Source organism: Ornithorhynchus anatinus, chromosome 4, assembly GCF_004115215.2.
Source record: "Ornithorhynchus anatinus isolate Pmale09 chromosome 4, mOrnAna1.pri.v4, whole genome shotgun sequence".
Taxonomy (NCBI): Eukaryota; Metazoa; Chordata; class Mammalia; order Monotremata; family Ornithorhynchidae; genus Ornithorhynchus; species Ornithorhynchus anatinus.
Genome location: NC_041731.1, coordinates 35,758,214 through 35,780,428, shown reverse-complemented (window position 1 = coordinate 35,780,428; position 22,215 = coordinate 35,758,214). Strand labels below are relative to the sequence as shown.

The 22,215-nt window shown below is 48.2% G+C and overlaps 1 protein-coding gene across 1 annotated transcript in view; it reads left to right on the top strand.

The window, feature by feature from the left end:
- The first annotated feature begins 2,975 nt into the window (after positions 1-2,975).
- MED27 (mediator complex subunit 27) overlaps positions 2,976-22,215 on the top strand; it is a 201,948-nt gene continuing 182,708 nt past the window's right edge. The window contains exons 1-2 of the mRNA XM_029062672.1: positions 2,976-3,224; positions 9,963-10,107. Coding sequence (XP_028918505.1) covers positions 3,022-3,224; positions 9,963-10,107 — 348 coding nt within the window. The 5' untranslated portion in view covers positions 2,976-3,021. The remainder of the gene's footprint in view (positions 3,225-9,962; positions 10,108-22,215) is intronic.

Here is a 22,215-nt window from a genome sequence, read left to right as displayed (position 1 = left end):
TCGTCTGCTGTGTGACCTTGTGCTAGTCACTTCACTTCTCTGGGCCTCAGTGACAAGTGACCTCGTCCGTCAAAAGGGGATGAAGATTATGAGCCCCACGTGGGACAACCTGATGACCTCGCATCTCCCCCCCAGCGCTTAGAACAGTGCTCGGCACATAGTAAGCGCTTAACAGACACCATCAGCCTGTTGTCGGACGGTGATTGCCCCTATCTGTTGCCACATTGTACTTTCCAAGCGTTCAGTCCAGTGCTCTGCACACAGTAAGCGCTCAGTACGTACAATCAAATGAATGAATGAATAATCCTTCCCCCTTCCCCTCCCCACAGCACTTGTGCATATTTGTATATATAATTTATTACTCTATTTTGTTAATGATGTGTATATATCTTTGATTCTTTTTATCTGTTTTGATGATATTGACGCCAGGCTACTTGTCTTGTCTTGTTTTCTGTCTGCCTCCCCCGTATAGACTGTGAGCCTGTTATCGGGCAGGGATGGTCTCTATCCGTGGCTGAATTGTCCATGCCGAGCGCTTAGCGCAGTGCTCTGCACATAGTAAGCGCTCAGGCGCTTAGAACAGTGCTTTGCACATAGTATGCGCTTAACAAATGCCATCATCATCACTGGTTAGACTGTGAACCCGTTACTGGGCAGAGATGGTCTCTGTGGCCGAATTGTCCATTCCAAGCACTTAGAACAGTGCTCTGCACATAGTGAGCGCTCAGGCGCTTAGAACAGTGCTCTACACATAGTATGCGCTTAACAAATGTCATCATCATCACTGTTTAGACTGTGTGCCCGTTATAGGGCAGGGACTGTCTCTATCTGTTACCAATTTGTACATTCCAAGCGCTTAGTCCAGTGCTCTGCACAAAGGAGGCGCTCAATCAATTCGACTGAATGAATGAAAGCAGCGTGGCTCGGTGGAAAAGAGCCCGGGCTTGGGAGTCAGAGGTGACGGGTTCGAATCCTGACTCGGCCACTTGTCAGCCGGGTGGCTGTGGGCAAGTCACTTCACTTCTCTGGGCCTCAGTTCCCTCACCTGTCAAATGGGGATGAAGACTGTGAGCCTCCTGTGGGACCACCTCATGACCCACCCTGCAGCTCCCCAGCGCTTAGAACAGTGCTGGGCACATAGTAAGCGCTTAACAAATACCAACATTATTATCTCTGTGCCTCAGTGACCTCATCTGTAAAATGGGGATGAAGACTGGGAGCCCCACGGGGGGACAACCTGATCACCTTGTATCTACCCCAGTGCTTAGAACAGTGCTCTGCACATAGTAAGAACTTAACAAATACCAACATTGTTATTAGACTGTGCGCCCGTCAATGGGCTGGGATGGTCTCTATCTGTTGCCGATTGTCCATTCCAAGCACTTAGTACAGTGTGCTGCACATAGGAGGTGCTCAATCAATACGACTGAATGAACGATCAGTAAATACATATTTATTTATTTTGTTTATGTGTTAATGAGATGTACATCACCTTGCTTCTATTTATTTGCTATTGTTTTAATGAAATGTTCATCCCCTTGATTCTATTTATTGCTATTGGTCTTGTCCGTCCGTCTCCCCCGAATTAGACGGTGAGCCCGTCAAAGGGCAGGGACTGTCTCTATCTGTTACCGAGTTGTCCATTCCAAGCACTTAGTACAGTGCTCTGCACATAGTAAGCGCTCAATAAATGCTATTGAATGAATGACTGAATGATTCTATTTATTGCTATTGTTCTTGTCTGGCCGTCTCCCCCGATTAGACTGTAAGCCCATCGAAGGGCAGGGATTGTCTCTATCTGTTACCGAGTTGTCCACTCCAAGCGCTTAGTACAGTGCTCTGCACATAGTAAGCGCTCAATAAATGGCTGTGCGACTGTGGGCAAGTCCCTTCACTTCTCTGTGCCTCAGTGACCTCATCTGTAAAATGGGGATTAAGACTGGGAGCCTCATGTGGGACAACCTGATTCCCCTGTATCTCCCCCAGCGCTTAGAACAGTGCTCTGCGCAGAGTAAGCGCTTAACAAATACCAACATTATTAAATACTACTGAATGAATGAATGAACGAACAAACGAACGAATGAACAAAAGGAAGGAAGGAAGGAAGGAAGGAAGGAAGGAAGGAAGGAAGGAAGGAAGGAAGGAAGGAAGGAAGGAAGGAAGGAAGGAAGGAAGGAAGGAAGGAAGGAAGGAAGAAGGGAAGGAAGGAAGGAAGAAAGGCAGAAAGGAAGGAAGGAAGGAAGGAAGGAAGGAAGGAAGGAAGGAAAGGAGGGAAGGAAGGAAGGAAGGAAGGAAGGAAGGAAGGAAGGAAGGAAGGAAGGAAGGAAGGAAGGAAGGAAGGAAGGAAGGAAGAAAGAAGGGAAGAAAGAAGGGAAGAAAGAAGGGAAGGAAGGAAGGAAGGAAGGAAGGAAGGAAGGAAGGAAGGAAGGAAGGAAGGAAGGAAGGAAGGAAGGAAGGAAGGAAGGAAGGAAGGAAGGAAGGAAGGAAGGAAGGAAGGAAGGAAGGAAGGCAGAAAGGAAGGCAGAAAGGAAGGCAGAAAGGAAGGCAGAAAGGAAGGCAGCAAGAAAGTCAGAAAGGCAGCAAGAAAGGCAGCAAGAAAGGCAGCAAGAAAGAAAGGCAGGAAGAAAGAAAGGCAGAAAGGCAGGAAGAAAGAAAGGCAGAAAGACAGAAAGAAAGAAAGACAGAAAGACAGAAAGAGACAGACAAAAAGAAAGAAAGAAAGAAAGAAAGAAAGAAAGAAAGAAAGAAAGAAAGAAAGAAAGAAAGAAAGAAAGAAAGAAAGAAAGAAAGAAAGAAAGAAAGAAAAGAAATAGGATGGAAGGAAGGCAGAACTGAATGAAGGAGGACCGGCTCCGCGCGCCCCTCCCGCCCGGCGCGCCAACTACAACTCCCAGAGGGCGTCGCGGGGGTCCGTGACGTCATCAGGGCGCGCGGCGGGCGCGGCGATGACGAGGCGGAGAAGGAGGGCGGGGGGAGGCCGAGGCGGAGGAGGAGGAGGAGGAGGAGGCCGCCGCCATCGCCATGGCCGACGTGCTGAGCGTCGGCGTCAACCTGGAGGCCTTCGCCCAGGCCATCGGGGCCATCCAGGCGCTGCGCTCCAGCGTCAGCCGCGTCTTCGACTGCCTGAAGGACGGCATGCGGAATAAAGAGACGCTGGAGGGCCGAGAGAAGGCCTTCATCGCCCACTTCCAGGACCATCTGCACTCCGTCAACAGGGACCTCAAGTAGGTGATGGACGCGGGCGGGCCTGGGGGGGGGGGGGGGGGAAGCGGCGGGGAGGGCCGGACGCTCGCCCATTCACACCCCCCACTACCCCTCACTCTCCTCTGAAGCCTCATCGTGTTGGCCAAGCGCTTCCCGCCCGCCCGGCCCGGCGCTTGGGGTAGGGCCGAGGGAAGCGGGTTCACCCGCGGTTGACTCACCGTCTCCATTCCCCCCTTCTTAATAATAATAACAATAATGATGGGGTTTCCGAAGCCCTTACTCTGTGCCAAGCGCCGTTCCGAGGTAAGCAGGTTGCCCCACGTGGGACTAACTGTCTCCATTCCCCCCCTTTTTTATGATAATAATAATAATGATGGGGTTTCCGAAGCCCTTACTATGTGCCAAGCGCTGTTCCGAGGTAAGCAGGTTGTCCCACGTGGGGTTCACCGTCTCCATTCCCCCCTTTTTAATAATAATAACAGTAATGATGGGGTTTCTGAAGCCCTTACTATGTGCCAAGCACTGTTCCAAGATAAGGAGGTTGCCCCACGTGGGACTCACCGTCTCCATCCCCCCTCTTTTCAATGGTAATAATAATAATAATAATAATGATGGGGTTTCTGAAGCCCTTGCTATGTGCCAAGCGCTGTTCCAAGGTAAGCAGGTTGCCCCACGTGGGACTCACCGTCTCCATTCCCCCCTTTTTAATAATAATAACAGTAATGATGGGGTTTCTGAAGCCCTTACTATGTGCCAAGCGCTGTTCCAAGGTAAGCAGGTTGCCCCACGTGGGACTCACCGTCTCCATCCCCCCCTTTTTAATAATAATAACAGTAATGATGGGGTTTCTGAAGCCCTTACTGTGTGCCAAGCGCTGTTCCAAGATAAGCAGGTTGCCCCACGTGGGACTAACACTCTCCATTCCTCCCTTTTTAACAATAATAACAGTAATAATGGGGTTTCTGAAGCCCTTACTATGTGCCAAGCGCTGTTCCAAGATAAGCAGGTTGCCCCACGTGGGACTGACAGTCTCCATCCCCCCCCTTTTTAATGATAATAGTAATGATGGGGTTTGTTAAGCCCTTACTATGTGCCAAGCGCTGTTCCAAGGTAAGCAGGTTGCCCCACGTGGGACTAACCGTCTCCATTCCCCCCTTTTTAATAATAATAATAATGATGGGGTTTGTTACGCCCTTACTGTGTGCCAAGCACTGTTCCAAGATAGGTTGCCCCACATGGGGTTCACCGTCTCCATCCCCCCCCCCTTTTTAATAATAATACTAAAGTTGGTATTTGTTAAGCGCTTACTATGTGCAGAGCACTGTTCTAAGCGCTGGGGTAGATGCAGGGTCATCAGGTCGTCCCACGTGAGGCTCACAGTTAATCCCCATTTGACAGATGAGGTAACTGAGGCACAGAGAAGTGAAGTGACTTGCCCACAGTCACACAGTTGACAAGTGGCAGAGGTGGGATTCGAATTCATGACCGCGGACTCCCAAGCCCGGGCTCTTTCCACTGAGCCACGCTGCTTCTAATGATGGGGTTTGTTAAGCCCTTACTATGTGCCAAGCACTGTTCCAAGATAAGCAGGCTGCCCCACGTGGGGCTCACCGTCTCCATTCCCCCCTTTTTAATAATAATAACAATAACGATGGGTTTTCTTAAGCCCTTACTATGTGCTTACAGGGAAAGCAGGTTGCCCCACGTGGGGCTCACCGTCTCCATCCCCTCCCTTTTTAATAATAATAATAATATTAGTAATGATGGGGTCTCTTAAGCCCTTACTATGTGCCAAGCGCTGTTCCAAGATAAGCAGGTTGCCCCACTTGGGACTAAACGTCTCCATCCCCCCCCTTTTTAATAATAATAGTAATAATAATAATGATGGGGTTTCTTAAGCCCTTACTCTGTGCCAAGCCCTATTTCAAGGTAAGCACGTTGCCCCACGTGGGGTAAACCATCTCCATCCCCCCTTTTTAATAATAGCAATAATGACGGGTTTTCTTAAGCCCTTACTATGTGCTTACAGGGTAAGCAGGTTGCCCCACGTGGGGCTCACCGTCTCCTTCCCCCCTTTTATTAATAATAATAATAATAATGATGGGGTTTGTTAAGCCCTTTCTGTGTGCCAAGCGCTGTTCCAAGGTAAGCAGGTTGCCCCACGTGGGGCTCATCGTCTCCATCCCCCCTTTTAATAATAATAGTAATAATGACATTTATTAAGTGCTTACTATGTGCAAAGCACCGTTGTAAGCGCTGGGGGGATACAGGGTGATCAGGTTGTCCCACATGGGGCTCACAATCTTAATCCCCATTTTACAGATGAGGTCACTGAGACCCAGAGAAGTGAAGTGACTTGCCCCAAGTCACACAGCTGACAAGTGGCGGAGCTGGGATTAGAACCCATGTCCTCTGACTCCCAAGCCTGGGCTCTTTACACCGAGCCACACTGCTAATGATGGGGTTTGTTCAGCCCTTACTATGTGCCAAGCACTGTTACAAGGTAAGCAGGTTACCCCACGTGGGGCTCACAGTTTCCATCCCCCCCCTTTTAATAATAGTAATAATAATAATAATGATAATAATGAGGGGGTTTAAGTGCTTACCATGTGCCAAACACCGTTCTAAGATCTGGGGGGGATCCAAGGTAAGCAGGTTGCCCCACGTGGGGCTCACAGTCTCCATCCCCCTTTTTTAATAATAATAATAATGATGGGGCTTAAGTGCATACTATGGGGCTCACTGTCTCCATCCCCATTTTAATAATAATAATGGGATTTGTTAAGGGCTTACTATGTGCCAAGCAGTGTTACAAGGTAATCAGGTTGCCCCACGTGGGGCTCATAGTCTCCATCCCCGTAATAACAATAATAATAATAATGGGATTTGTTAAGCGCTTACTATGTGCCAAGCACTGTTACGAGGTAATCAGGTTGCCCCACGTGGGGCTCATAGTCTACACCCCCATTTTAATAATAATAATGATGATGGGGTTTGTTAAGCACTTACTATGGAGCTCACAGCCTCCATCACCATTTTAGTAATAATAATAATAATGGGATTTGTTAAGCGCTTACCGTGTGCCCCGCACTGTTCTAAGCCCCGGGGGGGCGGTGAATACAAAGTAATCAGGTTGCCCCACGTGGAGCTCACCGTCTCCATCCCCATTTTACAGATGAGGTCACTGAGGCCCAGAGAAGTGAAGTGGCTTGCCCAAGGTCATGCAGCAGACGAGCAACGGTGCCAGGATTAGAATCCACGTCCTCTGCCTCCCAAGCCCGTGATTTTGCCTCTAGGCCACGCCGTTTGATCGTATCTGTGAAGCGCTCACTAGGTGTCAAGCGATGCAGTCATTCATTCAGATGTATTCTGTTGGCTGTCATCTTGTAATAATAATACTGATGGTGTTTTTTAAGCACTTAGTGTGTGCCAAGCACTGTACTAAGCTCTGGGGTGGATGCAAGCCAGTCGTGTTGGGCACGGTCCCTGTCCCACGTGGGGCTACAGCCTCAATCCCTGTTTTAAAGATGAGGTAACCGAGGCCCAGAGAAGTCAAGTGACTGGCCCAAGGTCACACAACGGACGGTTATCTTGTAATAGTAAGGATGGTATTTTGTAAAGCGCTTGTACTGTGGGCCAGGAGCTGTACTAAGATGCAGACTGATCGGGTTGGACCCAGTCCCTGTCCCACGTGGGGCTCGCGGTCTCAATCCCCATTTTCCAGATGAGGTAACTGAGGCCCAGAGAAGTGAAGTGACTTGCCCAAGGTCATACAGTAGACAAGTGGAGGAGTCGGGGTTAGAACCCAGGTCCTCCTGACTCCCAGGCCCGTGCTCTATCCACTGTGCCTCACTGCTTCTACGGGCCAGTGCTTTGGCACGCGGTAAGTGCTCGATAAATGGATAATAATAATTGAGCGTTTAGTGTGTGCAGAGCACTGGACTGAGGGCTTGGGAGGGTACGACGCAACAACAGACGGACACATTTTCTACCCCCGACGAGCTCAAAGTCTAGAAGGGGACCGTCAAGATTTGGAGGCACGGAGCGTGGCTCCCAACTCTGATGCGCTGGACTCTCCCCAGTGCTTAGTACAGTGCTCTGCGCCCAGTAAGCGCCCAGTAAATCGCCTCGATTGCCTGAGGCGGCCCCCTCCCCCGGGGCGATTCCGTCGTGCATCCCCGACTGAGCCCCGCTTTTCCTCATCTCCCCCTCCCTTCCGCGTCGTCCTGACTTGCTCCCTTTGCTCTCCCCCCCCCCCCCCCCCCCCAGCCCCGGAGCCCCCGTGTATCTGTCATTTTATTTATTTATATCGATGTCTATCTGTACGGTTGTCTGTCTCCCCCCTCCTCTAGACCGTGAGCTCGTTGTGGGCCGGGATTGTCGTTCTTTATTGCTGTATTGTACTTTCTTCTCCTCCTCTGGTTTCATGGCTGGGTTGGCTTTTGGCGACTTGGTTGGCGTAGCAACCGGTTGGAAGTCGGTAGAGTGGTGGAGGAAACCGAATGATTGGTGCATCATTTTTTTCCATAAGAGGCTCATGTAATTTTTTGGGGAAAAGCCAGGGAAATTCCCACCCCTTCTCAACTCCCACAGAAACCGTTCTGTAGGATTACACTTGTCGGTGAGAGAATTCGTTACCCTTTCTCTCTCTCCTCTCTTGCCCACTCGCCCCTAAGGTGTGTATTGGATGCTCAGGTGCCTAGTACGTAGTAAGTTGTCAATCAGTACCATTGATGGGCTTGCTCACTCTACCCCAAGCTCATCTCTCTCATCCCCGACCTCTTTCCTCACGTCCTCCCCCTCCCTGTGTGCCAGAGGACCGCTCTCTCCACCTCAAAGCGTTATTAAAGTCACATCTCCTCCAAGAGGCTCTCCCCGATTAAGCCCTCTTTTCCCCGGCTCGCTCTCCCTTCTGCGTCGACTTTGCACTTGGTTCTGTGACCTTTGGCATTTGATTGTCGCCCCACCCAACCCCACAGCGCTTACGTTCATTTTCTTAAAATATGTATTAATAAATCTTTTATATCAGTGTCCGTTTCCGCCTCTGGCCTCTTAAGTTCCTTCTGGGCGGGGAACACGTCTGCTCATTCCGTTATATTGTACTCTCCCAAGGGCTTAGTATAGTGATCTGCATGTCGGAAGCACTCAATAATTACGGTGGTTTGGTGATAAAATGCAGACTGTTCCAGTTGCATTTAGTCTGAAGTGTCCCCGCCACTTTGAAACTCGGTCCGCACTCTGCTTATATGCACATTAAAATGAATAAAAATCGGCTTCGTGTGACGGTCACGGGTGTTCTCGGCTTTTCTCTCTCGTCCCCTCTCTCCTCACCTGTGACGGTGAGTTTACTCTCAAAGCTCAAGTGGTGCTTTTACCCACATCGAAAGCACATCCCAGGCTGAGCGGGATTCTCAGGAAAGCCCCCTTCTTGCTAGACAGAGCATCCCCGGGGACTATTCTGGCCTCTCTCCTGTGCAGCTTAATTTCACTGCCCACTTCTGCTCCCTGGTCCACCACCTTTCCCGCTTGTGAAAGCATATCACAGCACTACTGGGCAAAGTTTGATGTCTTTCACTGTGACCGCCCAGGCTCGGCCCCATAAGCACTTACGTCCGCCTCTGTGATTTTATTTATTCACACTAATGTCCGACTCCCCCTCTAGACTGTAATCTCGCGGCGGGCGGGGAATGGGTCTGTCAGACTGTATTCTTCCAAACGCTGCGTACAGTACTCTGCACACAGGAAGTGCTCAATAAATGCGAACGGCCGACTACGAAGCGCTGGGGTCATCAGGTTGGATCCAGTCTGCGTCCCATATCGGGCTCCCAGTTCTAATCCCCGTTTTACAGATGAAGTAACTGAGGCCCTGAGAAGCGAAGCGACTCACCCAAGGTCACCGTTGTCGTACTCAACTGAGCGCTTGCTGCGGGAGAAAGTTTCATGTAACGGGAGCTGGAGGGAGTGCTTTATTTGACTCAGGCTCCTTTGTGGTGTTTTCTTCTATTTGTTTATTTTCTCCGGTCTGTTTTGTTAAGTTTTACCATCTGTGAAGCATCGGGCATATTTCTGGCCCTTTATAGATGATAAGTAATCATCGTTTGTTCAGGTATTTGCTCCTCTGCCAAATGTAGTAATTTGCAAGTGGGTCTCTGAGCCATTAGTACAAATTAGTCTTCCATCATATTTCAGAGCTCCAGAAAGTGTCCAGTTTTCTTACTAATGAGTGTTTCAATTCCCGATTCTGCGTTCCGAAGGTCTTTTAGTTTTGTGATGTCATTACCACGCCTGGTAGTCTCCTTGAATATTTTCTTCCTGCAAAGTAGTCAAAGTCAAGAAGTTGAGTTGGAAATCGCACGCTTTTTCCGTTCTTCAGTCATTCGGTCGTATTCAGTGAGCACTTACTGTGCGCAGAGCACTGTACCAACCGCTTGGGAAAGTACCGTGCAACAATAAACAGTCACATTCCCTGCCCACAAGGAGCTTAAGGTTTCCCCCCTTCTGAGCGGTCTTATCTTTAACTCTGATTGCTAGAGAACTATTTCTCTTAGACTGTGAGCCCGTCATTGGGCAGGGAGCGTCTCTATCTGTTGCCGAATTGTACACTCCAAGCGCTTAGTACAGTGTTCTGCACGTAGTAAGCACTCAATCAATACCACTGAATGAATGAAAAGCAGCTGGACATTGCGTACAACACGGTAGGCCCACTAGAATGCTGAAGTGGGTTCTTACTGAAATGGATTTTCTCGTTCTTTTTGCAGCGAGCTGGAGCGACTCAGTAACTTGGTAGGCAAACCATCGGAGAACCATCCGCTCCATAACAGCGGATTGTTAAGCCTGGATCCCGTACAAGACAAAACTCCTCTCTACAGCCAACTGCTCCAAGCGTATAAATGGTCGAACAAGGTAAAAGATGGGTCTCGATGGCACGGGGGAAGTCTTCTGCCGAAAGTTAGACGGCGGGGTTTCACAGGAACCCCCAGACCTTCCAGACTTAGCAGTAGATCTGACTTGGAGTCAATATCAAGAGTCTGGTTTGTGGTCCTGCAAGATGAGATTCTGTTTTGGAGGCCTTTGTTTGGGAAAGGAAGCGTCTCATACAGACACCAGCAACGTCTGTTTGTGTTCCACGCTTTATTTTGGGTTTTCTCCTGGCTGGTGATGAAACATCTGAAAACCGAAAAACAGCTCCTCTCCCAATTGTAAACACCAATTGTTTTGCTTATCAGCAGGCTCCTTGGATGTAGGCCTTTCAGAATGTTTTTCCTTCCCCGCCCTTCCCAGGTGTAGGTAATTGTTGCCTGGAAGTAGGTTGACCTGAACTCACCCTTTTCTTGGGTAAATGTTTAGGTAGCTCTATAAGGAGAGGCTTTATCATCCAGAAGAGAATTGGACGATTCAAAAAGGCCCAGAAGAGGTTGTAACAGAAGGCTTTCCCTTAGATCTATCTCGACTTTCCCTGGCCAACCGACCTTTTTTCCTCTCGCTAATTCTTTGCCTCCATCTTGGGGGCCAAGTGAACCTTAACCCTTACCCACCCTTCTTGAATTACTCTGTGGGGTGGTAATTTAGAACGCCAACAGAGCCCAGAGGTTGTACCTCATTGAAAGCTTTGGAAAAAGGAGCCCATACTGAGACCCAAAGAGGGTTGGTCCTGATGCAGTCAGAAGCTGTGGTGACCCGAAGACCCCCGAGTTGATTCAGTTCAACACTGAATCAGCGAAGAAGGTAAGCAGGTGGCTCATTTTTGAGCCCAGAGGGACTGTGACATTCAGGGAAACTGACAAGAACCGTTTTATTGAAATGGCAGCCTCTCCGGAGGTGAAGAACCCTCAGATCGGACGATAGAGTTTGCCGCGTCTCAGCGCTGGTCTCTAGATCACTTCTTGTCTCTCTTTTCCCCCTGCTCCCTTTCCCTTCTGTGTCACCTATGCACTAGGGTCTGTACCTTTGAACTACTTGATATTCACCTCACAAACTTAGGTGCATGTAATTTATCTTAATGTCTGTCCCCCGTAATAATAATAATTGCGGTATTTATTAGGCGCCTACTACGCGACGGGCACGGTACTAAGCTGATCAGGTTGGACACAGCCCCCGTCCCAGGTAGAACTCACAGTTTCTTAATCCCCATTTTACAGAGGAAGCAACTGAGGCACAGAGAATTTAAGTGACTTGTCCAAGGTCACACAACTGACAGGTGGTGGAGTCGGGATTAGAACCCAGGTCCTCTTGACTCCCAGGCCCGTGCTCTGCCCACTGGACTATACTGCTTCTCCTGTTGTAGACTACAAGCTCCTTGTGGGCAGAGAATGCATCTGCCAACTCTGTTGTATTGTACTCTCCCAAGCACTTAACACGGCACTTCGCACACAGTGAGGTCTCAGTAAATACCCTTGATAGATTTGTTTGGCTGGAGCCAGTGGGGCAGAACGGTCTAAATAGCTGCCCCTTCCTCGCCACCTCAACTCAGGGCTTCATTTGATCTCCATAGAAATAAAAGTTTTCAACTGCTCTGTATGCAGTGCATTTCGTCCCGGATTGGAATGCATCACGCCGCTTAGCTTTTATTTAATATGCTGCTTAGGGTCCGTCAGAGTTGTCGATTATTAAATCCACCGGCTAGTCCCCAGGGAAGGGACCGTGGTATAATTTTCAGAGAAGCAGCACGGCGTAGTGGATAGACCGTGGCCTGGGAGTCAGAAGGTCATGAGTTCTGATCCTGGCTCCACCCCACGTCTGCTGTGTGACCTGGGGCAAGTCACTTTGCTTCTCTGAGCCTCGATGACCTCTTCTGGAAAATGAAGATTGAGTCTGTGAGTCCCACATGGGGCAGGGACTGCGTCCAACCCAGTTTGCTTTGTATCCACCCCAATGCTTGGTACGGTGCTTGGCCCAGAGTAAGCGCTTATCAATACCACAGTTATTATTATTATTATTCTTGGCGACTGGGATTGTTCTGCCCTAGACCAAGAGGTGACCAATTCGAAAGTACTTTCAGGTTCGAAGAAAGTGTCATTACCAGAAATTCTGTTTTGTCAGAGAATCTGCCACTCAGTCAGTGAACGGTTTTTATTTCAAGCTTATCGTGTGCAGAACACTGTACTGAGCGCTTGGAGAGTATCCTATAATAGAGTTAGTAATTGCAGTATCTGGCCTCAAGGAGATTAGATTCTTGTGGGGGAGACAGACATTAAAATGAATTCTAGGTAGGGGAAACAGTCTGACTAAATTTATAGCCAGAAATGCCTAAATTTGTCCAGTACAGTTTTTTCAAATCTATGTTAATTTAAGGAAATAGGTCAATTTCTGCTTTTCAGTGGGAGTAAAATATGAAGGAGTCTTTGAAGCCACCCATAACTGTGATTTATATTCCATTGCAAAGTATTCATAGGCAGAGTGAGCTCATTGGAGTGTAAATAGCTTTCGAGATAACTAGCATGATTTATTTAGGGAATGTTGTGATTTTTGCAAAGTCAATTGGAAAATTAATTATGTAATGATTGACATTATTAATGGGCATTTAAAAATTAATTAAGGAAGGAAGGACATGTGAAACACGCATGCTCTGCCGATTTGGGGAATAATTCAGCTTTAAAGTTGTCACACCTAACAGAGAGCCTGAACCGTAGTCAGACCGATCAGCTTTTGAGAATAGGGCAAAGATCCATTAGTATTCTGTCGGTGTAATTTGGAATTTTGTTATACGTCCGAATGTTATAAATCATTGTCAGTTGGGCGTGACTGGCTCTAGCCCATTCCGAGCGCCTTCTCAACATCATTGCTACCATTCTCTCTCAACTCCGTTACGAGAGCCGTCACCGCCCGCTTTGATTTTCCGGCGTGTAGACGGTGTTAAGGTTACCTGTTGATGTTGCTTAAAAAGCAGAGTGTGACCTAAGCGGAGACTTCAAATCATCTCTGATTTTGCCCGTTGCCGGGGAGGATCCGGTGACGTTCTGTTACTCAGGCATGCTGGGCTGCAGCTGCGCCGCTTTCTTTGTTTAAAGCATCCGGGGAGCGGGTGGAGTTGAAATGATTTTAAGCTGCAGCTTTTGCTCTCCTGCTCCTTCTCCAGGGGCCCGCTGCTCTATGGATGAAGGATTCAATTGCAGTGAAGTGTGGATGTGCTTTCTGTCGGTGTAATTTTTAATTTGGGACCCCTTTGTGGCTCACCTGTTGTCTTTTGGATGAGCTGAGCTAAGGACTCCCTCGATCCCTCCTTATCCCCGCAGAGAGACACGTACAGACACGCCCCTTCCTCATCCCTTCGCCGAATGTTCCCGAATTAACCGATCGTTTGAGGAGTCTTACGGATGGTTTATTATTATTATCAAGTGTCGTCGGGTCGTTTCTGATTCATAGCGACTCTATGGATATATTTTCTCCGGAACGGCCTGTCTTCTGCCATAATCCGTAACGTGGCTAATGGTTCTCCCGCTATCGCTGTAATGGTCTCTATCCATCTAGCTGCCAGTCTGCCCCTTCCGTGTTTTCCCCGGACTTTTCCTAGCATCGGTGTCTTCTCCAGAGAATTAGTCCTCCTGATTGTGTCCAAAAGATGCTAATCTAAGTCGAGTCACTTGGGCTTCCAGAGACCATTTTGGCTTAATTTGGTCCCAGATCAACTTCTTTGTTTTTCGGGCAGTCCATCGTATTCTCCAAAGCCTTCTCCAGCACCACGTTTCAAAAGTATCGATGCTCTTTCTATCCCGTTCTTTCACTGTCCAGCTTTCAGATCCATTCATTGTCACTGGAGAAACAGCATAGAATTGACAATTTGTATTTCTGTGGCAATTGTTACCTCAGCACATTTCCTGACTTTTTCCAGGCTCTTCACAGCAGGTCTTCCTAACGTTAATCTTCGGCGTGTTTCTCGACCACTAGCTCCTTTATTATTGATTATCGATCCCAGGAGAGAAGAATCGTCAACTACGGATGGTAGTGGTAAATTATAGAAAGTTCAAGGGACCTGAAGCAGGATTCTTAATGCGCAAAACTGAAGGTGTATTTTTAAACCGACGTACTTGTTGCCAACGAATTTGCCGAGCTTGGTTTTTAGCAAGCAAACCGTCTGTAGTGAAAGAGAGCAAAAGCCCTCAAAAAATACTCTTGCTCGATCGATCGATTGATTCTAGAAATGAACCTCCGAGAGACGGGGCAGAGTCACGTGGCAACCTCTAAGTAGGCCTAGGCCGGGTCTGTATAGCTTGATCTTAACCCATCACTGGTATTTATTGAATGTGTGCTGCGTGCGGAGTACTGACCTAAACTCTTGAGGGAAAAAAATGCAGTAGAGTCAGTAGATATGCTCCCTTCCCCCGAGAAGCTTCCAGTCTAGTGTGGGAGTCACACTTTGAAATAAATTCCAGATCGGGAAAATGGCAGAAGATAAGGATGTGGACATGAGTGTTTTCGGGGTAGGGTGAGTATTGGAGTCCGTGCTGTTGATTTGTTATGTTGATGGTATTCGTTAAGCGCTTACTATGTGCCAGGCACTGTTCTAAACGCCGGGGTAGATGCAAGTTAATTAGGTTGGACACAATCCCTGTCCCACATGGGGTTCACAGTGTTAATCCCCAATTTACAGATGAGGTCACCGAAGCACAGAAAAATGAAGTGACTTGTCCAGGGTCACTCAGCAGACAAGTGGTAGAACTGAGATTAGAACCCAGGGCCTTCTGTCCGACCCCCACGCCTGGGCTGTAGCCCTTAGGCCAAGCTGCTTCTTGCTTGCTTCTTCTGAATTCTTTAATTTCCCCTTCAGACAGAACTGATTATCAGTGGTACAGACCCAGATGCGTAGGTGATCCAGAGAGACGGGGCAGGTGGGGTGAAGAGATGAGATTAATCAGGGAAAGAGTCCTGGAGGAGACATGATTTTAGCAAGGCTTTGTAGTTGGGGGAACATCAAACAATCAGTGATATTTATTGAGCGCTTACTTCCCGTACTAAGCTCTTGGGAGAGTACGATACAATAGAATTAGCAGACACGTTCCCTGCCCATAACGAGTTTACAGTCTAGGGGGGAAGACAGACAACAAAGTGCGTGGTGTGGTGCATTGGGCCACTTTTAATAAATGCATTTTGGTGCTCTTTTATTCTGTCCTTGCAGGGATTTCCCTAAACCATGAAAGAATTGGAAAGTGCAGTATTTCTTGTAAAAGAAGATAAAGCATGTTAGTGGATAAATGTAAGTGCCCAGACTAAGCCCCCATTTCCTTTTCTCCCACTCCCTTCTGCATCACCCTGACTGACTTGCTCCATTTGTTCTTCCTCCGTCCCAGCCCCGTAACATTTATTTACATATCTGTAATTTATTTGTATCGATGTCTTTCTCCCCCCCTTCTAGACTGTAAGCTAACGAGCAGGGAATGTGTCTGTTTGTTGTTATATTGTATTCTCCCAAGCGCTCAGTATAGTGCTCTGCACACAACAAGCGCTCAATAAAAATGAATGAACGAATGAATACTGTGTGCTAAATGCTTGGGAACAAACAACTGGTAAAAAGCCAGAGTAAGCGAGAAGGAATAAATACGTGGAACCAAACAACAGGCACGAGTTGAAGCACAGCAAGTTAGTAAAGGCCCTCTAAGTAACGTTTGTGTGTTCAGATTAGGCTCCAGAAAAGAAAGTAATTCATAGGTGAGTCCAAGTTTCTAGTCCGTCAAGGGTACAGGTGACAAAGTCTCATATCATTTAATCAGCCTTGTATTGTTTGCTCTTCAAATCTGGCCTTATTTCATTTTGTCCCATCCAGGTTTGGGGAGCAAAAATGACAGACCCTCCACCTATAAACTCCGAAGCATGATCGTCCGTCACTTTCGAAAGCAGAAAACACTCGAACATCAAAGCGTCCTCGAGGACTGTCTTTGGTGTATCAATCTGCTGGCGTAGGTTCTGTTTACTTTAGATTTTCACGTAATACCTTAACTAGAGCCTGGGGAATCAATTCTGCTCTTGTCCACAGTAGTTTAGTTTCAATTGGACACAAAAGAGTGCATTTAATGGCAGGAAAATGCCATTAAGTCTAAAGCAAAATAGTAGAGGAACAAGGGGGTAGCCCTTTTTTTTCCCTTCGAACATCATTCCAGGGATCATTAATTTTAATTGCCGAGTGAGCTCAACCACTTTGATTTTAATGCAGCTTCACAGTAGCACAGACAGTGTAACCGAATGATCAAGCTGGCAGGTTTGAGGGAATCCCAGCCAAAATTTTGTACTGTGGGACCATAGCCTATAAAAATGGATCAGTGTAATATCCCAACATGTCTGTTACGTGGGGAATCTTGCTTTTCATATTGAAACTTCATCGAAGCAGTGAAACATCCTTCTAATCATATTGTAGCATCTGTTGGGAGACGACCGTAACGCCATTCAAGATTATTTTGGAAGCTCGTAGTCAATCGAAGGCCCCTTTTAATCCTGCCTCTTCTGTTTAGAATGAAAAGGGACATGGCCCGTTGGAAGCAGCTGAGTTGTCCACGTGTGGAAGATAATTTGGCTGCCCAGAAGAATATAATCCCAAATAAATAAAAAACGGATTAAAAATAAACGGATCGGAACCTCAGATGGTTAGAAAAGTGCCGTCCGATTTCCGACACCTGGAACGCTAGCCATCGGTTAACCAGATGTGTATCGTTCAATCAGTGGTATTTATTGACCTCTCTGTGCCTCGGTGTAAAATGGGGGTTAAGACTGTGAGCTCCGTGGACTGTGTCCAACATGATTCATTCATGCATTCAGTGGAATTTATTGAACACTTACTGTGTGTACAGAGCACTGTACTGAGTGCTTGGGAGAGTACAATATAACAATACACAGACATTCCCTGCCCACAACGAGCTTACAGTCTAGAGGGATAATTGTGGTATTTGGTAAGCACTTACTATGTGCAGGCACTGTACTAAGCACTGGGGTGGATACAAGCAAATTAGATCGGACACAGTCCCTTTCCCTCATGGAGCTCAAGGTCTCATCCCCGTTTTACAGGTGAGGTAACTGAGGCACAGAGAAGTGAAGTGACTTGCCCGAGGTCACGCAGCAGACAATTGGCAGAGCCAAAATTAGAACCCATAACCGTCTTTCTGACTCCCGGGCCTGTGCTTTACCCACTATGCTTTGCTCGTATCTTACCCCAGTGGTTAGTACAGTGCTTTAGCTCATGGTTAACGCTTAACAAATGCTATTATAAAACAATGAAAGGCCAGAGAGAACACCTTCAAGTCTGTCTCATCAAACCAAACCCTCGTGGAAGAACACATCTGGCAGTGTGCCGAAGAGAAGTTAACGTTCCCGCTACTTGGGTCACCCTATACCCAATTAAATAATTTTCATCAGCACCACAGAACTTAAAATCGCCTGTGAATTCTGCCACCCAGGACGGACACTATCCAGCAGCGCAAAGACAGACCAAGAAGTAGGAAAGAGAGGTAACGTGAGTTTTAGTAGACTAGCAAGAGTTTGGTGGTGACGGCTTCAATTGTCATACCAGATTAAAGATCTTCACGCCGGTAGCGATAGCCAGCCCTCTGTATGTGCCTCAGGATTGCTCCGATCCATTCTGAAGCAACAAAGAGTTAGGGTAAGATAGGCGGGCAGAGATTTGAGTCACTCAGATTCCCTTTTTTTAACCCACTGAGAGAGGCCAGTTTTCAGTCTAGGGAAGGGGGGAGGGTATTGAATTCTTTTCAGTGATAGGAATTAATGGCAGATGGGGCCGAAGACATCATCCTCTAACCTCACAGTCCACCAAGAGGATCGAGTGAACGTCTGCCAGGGCGCGGAGCACTGGATAATTAACCGATTGGAAGCGTTCAGTAAAGTTCAGTAAAGTGGGAAGCAGCACGGCCTAATGGAAACAACCGTGACCTGAGTTCTATTGCCGGCCCCACAGCTCTTCTGCTGGGTGGCCGCGGGCAGGTCGCTCCACTTCTCTGGTCCTCAGTTCCCTCATCTGTAAAATGGAGGGATTAAGACTTCGAGCCCCATGTGGGACAGGGACTGTGTCCGACCTGATCAGCTTGTAGCCATCCCAGAGGTTAAAACGGGGCCTGGCAAAGAGTGAGTGCTTCAAAAATACCAAAAAAAGCCACGGTGTAAAATGGGGGTTAAGACTGTGAGCCCCGTGGACTGTGTCCGACATGATTCATTCATGCATTCAATGGTATTTATTGAGCACTCACTGGGTGTACAGAATAAAATAAAAACCCCGAAGAGGTGGGGCTCGCGTTTCCGAGGCCACGTCGGCAGTCGGTCCGCGACATCACCGGGTGTGGCGAGTTGTAGTCATTCAGAATCGGGTACATCTGTAGCGTAGACTCAGAAGCAATGACTAAGGAAAATGAATAATAACTTTCACTTTTTTTAAAGCCGAGCGCCACCAATTCAGACTTGAAAACAGGGTCCTGAAATTGAGTTTCAGTAAAGATTTGAGGAAATGAAGATGGTTAACTCTGAGTTGGGTTTCATTTACCTCCTTCCTCGGGAGAAAACTTTCCCCCGTGCTGAGCTGCTTGTGGTGCAGGGGAAGCAGATGGAGAAGAGAAGCAGAAGATGAGAGAGAGGAATGAACAACAGGGGTGCCAGTTCCAGAGGGACACCAGAGGCCTTCACTCGGCGGGGTTTGGCATGCCAGGCCATTAACTTTACGGTCTTTTGTGCTAGCCTGCCTCCCTTCTTGGTGTCTGACGGGGGGCCAGAACTGGAGTCAACATGGCGGTTTCAGGGTTTATCCCCTATCGGCAGGCCACAGCTCTCCAACTTGGAGCCCAGTGGGGATCCCACTGACCCTCCCGTGGCTGTAACCCAAGTTCCTCTTGAACTCTGCCCTGACAGGTGAGAGGACTTTGCGGGAGAGAACTTAATAATATAATAATTATGGTATTTGATAAGGACTTACTATGTGCCATGCACCGTACTAAGCGCTGGGGTGGGTACAAGCAGTTCGGGTTGGACGCAATCCCTGTCCCAGGAGGGGCCCGGAGTATCAATCCCCGTTTTTCAGATGAACCGAGAGGCACAGGGAAGTGAAGGGATTTGCCTAAGGCCACAGCGAACAAGTGGCAGAGCTGGGATTAGAACCCGTGACGTTCTGACGTCCCTTGGCCCGAGCCAGGCTGAGCCACCTGATGGGTAGTCCAGTTGGGTGGTGGTCACCCAGAACAGGTGGTCTGGGAATGCACACCCAGCCTGGAGGGAGCTACAGCTTGTCCACCTCGGACTGTTTTCTCTGTTTGTCTTCTCGGCCCAGTGTATGTCTGCATCACCCGTCTCTCCCATCCTGCATGCGACTGCGTTTTCCCCCTCTCCAGGCTCATGTATGTCTTTTTTTTTCCCTTCTGACCCCCTAGAAGGCACACTGGTAAAAAATAAATGCTGATGTGGGCGTTCTGGTATGAATTATTTCAGAGCACACTCTTTTTGATTTTTTCTTTCCTTTTTTTTTTTAATGATATTTGTTAAGTGCTCTCTGTGTGCCGGGCAATGTTCTAGGCATTGGGGTAGATGCACGATTATCAGGTTGGAGCCAGTCCATGCACCTCATGGGGGTCACAGTCTTAATCCCCATTTTCCAGATGAGGTAAGCGAGGCGCGGAGGAGCGAAGTGACTTGGGCAGGGTCACACAGCAGACAAGTGGCGGAGCTGGGATTAGAACCCAGGTCCTTCTGATTCCCAGGCCCTGGGCTCAGTCCACCAGGCCATGCTGCTTCCCGTGCGGTTTTTTTTTTTTCCTGAGCAACGAACCTTCCTCGGCACGGCTCCAAAGGGGGGCTGATACAGCTGATTAGGGTCTCTGGATGGGGTCTGTAGAGTGGCCGGGGCTGGGCTGCTCCCTGGTAGTTTGGGTGCTTGTAGTTGGTGCGAAGGATGGGGACTTGGCCCTCATGAGGTTCATTCATTCATTCAGTAGTATTTATTGAGCACTAACTATGTGCAGAGCACTGCACTAAGTGCTTGGAATGTACAATTTGGCAACAGATAGCGACAATCCCTGCCCAGTGACGGGCTCACAGTCTAGAGGGAGGAGACAGAAGAGTCCGACCTGCCCAAGGCCGTATAGAACGGGACTGGCCTGCAGCGGGTTGGGTAGCCAGTCGGTCCCCTCGTCAATCAGTCAATCGTATTTATTGAGTGCTTATTATGTGCAGAGCACTGTAAAGTGCTTGGGAGATTACAATAGAACGGAGTTATGATGATGATATTTGTTAAGCTCTTAGGATGTGCCAAGAACTATTCTAAGCACGTGGGACTCACAGTTTTAATCCCCATTTTACAGGTGAGGTAGCTGAGGCACAGAGAAGTTAAGCGGCTTGGCCAAGATCACAAAGCAGACAAGTGGCGGAGCCGGGATTAGAACCCACGTCCTCTGATTCCCAAGCCCGAGCTCTTCCCACTAAGCCACGCTGCTTCCCGAGTTGGTAGACGTGTTCCCTGCCCACAGCGAACTTACAGTCTAGCGTCTTTTCTCTACGTCCCGTCTGCTTACCCGCTCACTGCTACTGCAACTGCGATTTTAAACGTCTCAGTTGTTGCTCTGGTAAAATGAGTGTTTTACTTCACTCTCGGCCCTGTCCTATGTAGTCACCTTCTTTTCCAAGATTAAAAGTTGGGGCCTCCAACTCTCGGCCCTCCGGTACAGTACAGTTGAAAGTGCCGGAGAAATGCAGATTGTGTATCCTCTCTTCATTTTTTCCAGCACAGAAGGGCGGTGTCCAAAGTTGTCGGTTTTAGGGTTTTTTCTGAGATTTTTTTGTTTCCCCACTGGACGGATAGCGTAACCCTTTTCAGTTATTCAGTTAATTGGTCCCAATAAAGTATATTTGCCACTGAATTTACACGGTAGCAATACCTCCACGGTACACCCGGCCTTTGTTCCTGACCGGCGGGGAATGTGTCGGTTTATCATTTATAGCGTACTCTCCCGAGCGCTTAGTGCAGTGATTTGCACCCAGTAAGCGCTCAATAAATACGATTGCATGAATGAATGTGGTTTTACCGTGGGTCAGTTCTGAAACAAATGCCTTAATAAGAACAGCCAGCAAGTTGAGAGATACAAGAGTGCTCGTGAAAAGAAGCTTTCCGCAGAGCGGATGGACTAATCATTGAGGCAAAGGTGTCCGGGTTTAGCTTAACTCCAGAACCCCAGAAAAAAGGAAAAAGTTGTCTGGGTAATCAGACTTGGCAGAATTTCCCATATCGGGGACTAGAAGAGGGTAGGAGGTGACCGGAAGAATACTGAGCGTCTTTTTTTTTAGCAGTAGTTCATAATGGTATTTGTTAAGGGCTCGCTGTGTGTCAAGCACTGTTCTAAGCATTGGAGTAGATAGAGCGTGGCCCTTGGAGTCAGAAGGTCACGGGTTCTAATCCAGGCTCTGCCACTTGTCTGCTGTGCGACTTTGGGCAAGTCACTTCACTTCTCTGGGTCTCAGCGCCCTTTCTTGTAAAATGGGGATCGAGATTGTGAGAGCCCCATGAGAGACAAGGACTGTGTCCGACGTGTTTTATTTGTATCCAATCCAGCGCTTAGTCCAGTGCCTGGAACATAGTAAGTGCTTAACGAATACCACTATTATTATTATTACCAGCTAATCGGGTTGGGCTCAGCCCCTGTCCCACACGAGGCTCAGTCGTCTTTTCTCGTTTACGCCGCCGAGTCGTCTCCGACTCGTAGCGACACCACGGACACGTCTCTCCCAGAACGCCCCGCTCTCCATCTGCAGTCGTTCCGGTTGTGGATCCATAGCGTTTTCTTGGTCAAAATATGGAAGTGGTTTGCCATTGCCGCCTTCCGTGCAGTAAACTCGAGTCTCTGCCCTCGACTCTCTCCCGTGCCGCCGCTGCCCATGCTTACCGCAGCTGAATAATGTGGAGTCAGTGAGGTGATCCATCCCATTGTCTGTGGTCTCGGATGCTTTGGAGGGAAGAAGCCGGGAGGATGAGTGCCTAAGTATTGCTATTGTCCTCGTCTGTCCGTCTCCCCCGATTAGACCGTGCGCCCGTCAAAGGGCAGG